The sequence below is a fragment of the Urtica dioica genome, chromosome 4, assembly GCF_054948205.1.
Source record: "Urtica dioica subsp. dioica isolate 48M chromosome 4, U.dioica_male_clone48M_v1_H2, whole genome shotgun sequence".
Classification (NCBI taxonomy): Eukaryota; Viridiplantae; Streptophyta; class Magnoliopsida; order Rosales; family Urticaceae; genus Urtica; species Urtica dioica.
In genome coordinates this window covers 21,787,236-21,791,969 of record NC_142759.1, presented here as the reverse complement: position 1 = coordinate 21,791,969, position 4,734 = coordinate 21,787,236, and the positions used below count along the sequence as shown (strand labels likewise).

General features: G+C 35.9%; 1 protein-coding gene across 2 annotated transcripts; it reads left to right on the top strand.

The window, feature by feature from the left end:
- Window positions 1-2,313: 2,313 nt before the first annotated feature.
- On the top strand, window positions 2,314-4,380 carry LOC149401204 (Acyl-CoA N-acyltransferases (NAT) superfamily protein). Of its 2 annotated transcripts, none has more exons than XM_089613683.1 (3): window positions 2,314-2,463; window positions 2,598-2,759; window positions 3,522-4,380. In XM_089613683.1, the coding sequence occupies exon 3, from the start codon at window positions 3,540-3,542 to the stop codon at window positions 4,137-4,139; it is 600 nt and encodes a 199-aa protein (XP_089469809.1). In that variant the 5' UTR covers window positions 2,314-2,463; window positions 2,598-2,759; window positions 3,522-3,539; the 3' UTR covers window positions 4,140-4,380. The 2 variants fall into 2 exon arrangements, with proteins under 2 accessions (XP_089469809.1, XP_089469808.1); XM_089613682.1 differs by having other exon boundaries at window positions 2,314-2,497.
- Window positions 4,381-4,734: the final 354 nt, after the last annotated feature.

Below are 4,734 nucleotides of genomic sequence, written 5' to 3'. Positions count from 1 at the left end.
TTACTAAAACTATAAATTAAAACTATATACTAAAATTACATATGAAAATTAAATCAGAAACTTTATTATAAAATTTATGATTTAATTTTCATATATAATATATAGTATATAGTTTTAATATATAAATTCTGTAAAAATTATCGTTTTCTCCACTTTTTATTTGTTCTTCTTCATATATAGTTTGTAATATAGTTTTAATATGTAATTTTCATATATACATTTGAAATTTGTAACTAACTAAGTCATCTTAATCTTAATGTTTGAGATTTAACCAACGTTTAAAATCTTATGGGAAAATAGCCAAATGTATGAGGTAGCAGTTGAAGTAATGAGTTAAAATTCCAAAAGTGTCCTTACTTCAATTTAGCGGGTTTTTTTTTCTAGATTCGTCACTTTCTCTCTCTTTTGGTTTTGAATTCATCACTTTCTCTCTCCTTTTTTTCGAACATTTTTTTTCATCCAAATTTCAAAAATCCATATCTATCTTATTAACTCGAAATTGAGTGATTCCAAATCTTACGGATTTGTGGCGCCGAGATCTTAAAAAATAGACCCATTGTGTTGGATGAAAAATAATTATTAATGCCAAAGATGTAGAAAAATCACTTACTGCATTCGTTATGAAAATAACTGAAAATTTTCGGAAATCATCTGGATATAAATGTAAATTTATTGAATATTTCTGGAAAAGTCATTACAAACACACGTTGACATAACGCATTAAATATGATTTTTCATCAAACACAATAGATCTATTTTTTAAGATTTCAACGCCTCGAATCCGTAAGAGTTGAAATCACTCAATTTCGAGTTCATATGAGATAGATATGGATTTTAGAAGTTTTTATGAAAAAAAAAATGTGGGGAAGAAAGTATAAGAGAGAAAGTAACGAATTCAAAACCAGGAGAGATATAGTGACGAATATAAAAAGGTAAGGTCATAAGCTAATTTTTATTAGCTATCATTTATGTCACATAGGCTGTTTGACTATTTTTCCAAGCTATTTTCAAAACATTAATATTTGTGTTGGTTATTAAAATCAATGAATAAAATGTCGCCGAAAGTCCTGGAAAGTCGGCCCGAAAGTCATTGCCGGAGAGACAGCGGCCGACGACACACGTGAACCTCGTTTCGCCGTTTTTTTGGTGGAAAATCGACGAAACGACATGTCGTTTCCCTGTGTCGTTTCCATCACAGAATCCAAAACCCCAAAAAATGAGCATAAACCCTAACTTCGTCCTGGTGCTTCCTCGTCCTTTTTCCGGCGATTACTCCTTGGTTCGGCGTCTCGGCGTCTCACGGCGGTGGCTGTTCGTCCATGTCGGAGCGCGCGGTAGAGGGAGACTCGGTGATGGCGCGCGAAGAGGAGAAAGGGAGAAAAAGAGAGAGAGAAGGTGGCGGTGATGGTGAAGCTCGGTGGGTGTGAGGATTTGAGCTCGAATTTTTTTTCCTTTGTGTCTGTAGATGTGTGCGCGCGGAGAAGAGAAGGAGAGAAGAAGAAAGAAAGAAAAAGAAGAAAGAGAAAGAGAAAGTGAGGTGGCGCCGAGAGAGAGAGAGAGAGAGGAGAAGGGAGAAAAAATTGCCACTTGGCACCCTCCCAAAACGACCTCTTTTCATCTTTTCATTTCAATCTCGTCCTTCAAAATGTTGCACATAAGTCCTTTTAAAATAAAATCTCACAATCCTGCCCTTAATTAATTAAAAATAATCTTGAAAAATAACTGAGAAAATTATTATTATTTCCCGTTATCTTGAATATATTTAAGGGATCTCGGAATTTATTTCCACTCTCGAGATTTTTAAATCTCCGAGTATGTATAAAATAATATCGAGTTTACTCGAATATTCTTATTCCGAAATTTCGTTGACCTTAATTATTATTATTTTCCAAGATATTTAAAATTTAAGGACGTCTCATATGCAACAAGAATTTGAAATAAAACCCGTCTATCTTATTCAAATTCACAAGTTTAGCGTTTACAAAAGTTTATACGTTACAGTTTTAAATTTGAACTACATTTAAAAAAAAAATATATATATATATATATATATATATATATTTATGTGTTTGTAACTTTCGCCACATTATTTCCGTTCGATTTTCCGTCGGCACGTCGGTTTTCCATCGAAAACGGCATTTCACTTGTCATTTTTCACAATTTTTCCGTTCGGTTTTCCATCGACGTGACGATTTTCCGTAAATCAGGAGCCTCGAAACGGCAACGAAAACGGCATTTTTTCCTTGATTAAAATACAGTGCCCTGTAAATGTATGTATATAATTTGTAAGATTTTACTGAAATTACAACAAATCAACATTCGACTATTTGAATAAGGAGAGTAAGAAATGAGGGTTTAGAGATTGTCGTTTAGATTGGAGTGAGCACAAAAACGCAGAGAGAGAGAGAGAGAGAGAGCTCAGCAATGACCGGAGAGGAACTCGCAGGTCCCGCCGGCCCTAAGGTCGTCCGTCTCTTGTACTTCGTCGGAGCTGGATGTTATTTTTCTCTCCTCCTATCTAATACAACACATTAGCACAATTTTGTGTGTATATTTGAATCTGATTTCGAAATTCAACTTCTTGGTATGCCTTGTAGTTATAACTGTAGTCGCGATGAACAAGTGGCTTGAATTTCAACGCAAGTCGGAGAACCAGAACCTTTCGATTCAGCAGAATCCACACCAACAAAAGCAGCCTTAGCTTGCTCAATCAAAACCCCTCTTTTTTTATCACCCTCCAATAACTGAACAATTCTCAGGTCTTGTCTCTTTTTTTTCAGTTTGGTGCTTTTTGGAACTTGTGATACATTCTATGATCTATCGATCGCTGATGATGATTATGATAGTGTAATTGATGTTGGATTCATAATTTATGGGTTTTTCCGTTGTTTGGTTTGAATCTGATGATTATTGCTTTACAGAGCGTTGATTTTTTTTAGGAATGTGTTTCAGAGGCATAGAATGCTTTGGGTCATAAGTAGTCCTTGCTCACGAAACGAAACATACAGATAATAGCTAGCTTTACTCTCATAATACTGTGTTCAATTCATCTTCTTATTAATGCCAATCCATAATTGAATTCAAATATATATCTAAAAAAAAGTCTCTTAGCGAAAGAAGTAAAAAAAAAAATGTGACCTTTCGGTTAGTGGTGATGATCATGGATCTCTAGATTTTGTTCAGGACATTGCATGAGTGTTGAATGTGTGCTAATTGAATAGCGCTAATTTAAGAAGAACTTTTCAGAATCAGAGGTTTCTGCGTTGTGTGTTGTTGATTTGATTCTGATGAGTTTGGATTCAAAGGGTTTTGAGGAATGTGTTTGAGAAGTATTGATAATTATGTTCACGAAGCAGAGAGCAAATAGCTTGTTTTACTGAAAATGCTATGTTTAAATCATCTAAGTGGATATTATTATGGAAGTTTTTATTTTTTATTTATTTTATCAAATAGCTAATTTACGAATAGAAGAACGTATCAGAATCAAAGGTTGAGTATACACCAACTTTTATCGTACACAGGGTCGTAAATATTTCGAGATGAACGATGGAAGATGGGTGAGCTTGGAAGGAGAGAAAGCGATATTGGTTCCGTACATGGTGGGACACGTGGCGAAATATCATGAGTGGATGAAAGACCCGTCTCTTCTTCAAGCCACCGCCTCGGAGCCTCTCTCTCTGGACGAGGAGTACCAAATGCAGATCTCGTGGACCCAAGACCCTCTCAAGAGGACCTTCATCGTTCTGGACAAACAGAGCGTTACGGGAGAGTTTGTTCACGGAGATCCCCACACGGAAGCCATGATCGGCGATGTGAACGTGTACATGAACGAACCAGACGATCCTCTCACGGTGGAGATTGAGATCATGATCGCCGAGCTTGAGTCCCGTGGCAAAGGGCTCGGAAAGGAGGCTGTCTCGATGATGATGGGATTCGTCATCGAGAGCCTGGGTATCCACACCTTCCGTGCCAAGATCGGGGACTCTAATGAGCCGTCCCTCAATATGTTTCGAAAAATGGGTTTCGAAGAGATTTCTCGTAGCGAAATCTTCCGAGAGGTGACTTTGGAGTTACGAGTCACAGAGGCCAAGCGCTGTGAGCTACTAGTTCAGATGGATAATGTCGTCAAACATACATAGCCTTTCAATACCCTTTTGAGAGAATCAATGCGTCCCGCTTCATTCTTCTTCAGAGGTTTGAGGTTTTAAGTCTCTTAATTTGGAGTACTAAGTTCTGTTCTTAGAAATTAGAGTGTACTTCATAGTAACAAATAAACACCATGGTGAAGGAGATCATATTCGTAGCTATTTTGATGCGTTTTAGCTTTCTGTATGAATTTTTAGACGATTTAGTCTTCTAACTGATGATTTTTTTCCGCTTTAGGTTGTGTATCAGTCTAATATTTCTTATATTTTTAGGGGGTCAGTTGTTCTCGAGTCTGTATCAGGTTATGGAAAATCTCACCAGAAATACTAGCACAAACAGTGCTAGGATCAAATGGGAGGTTTGGAAAAAATCAGAACGAATAATCGCTATAAAAATAAAAATAAAAACAACGATTAGCAAGGAAAAGATGGAACGAATAAAAAATTAAAAAAAAAATACTATCTAATTCTGAAAAAAAAAAACCCTAAAGTGATCTGTTTAACAATGTCATAAATGAGAACCTGATTTTTACTGTTCATAAGAGTTAAACCAATTAACATCTAACATGTGTTAAATCAATTATAATCC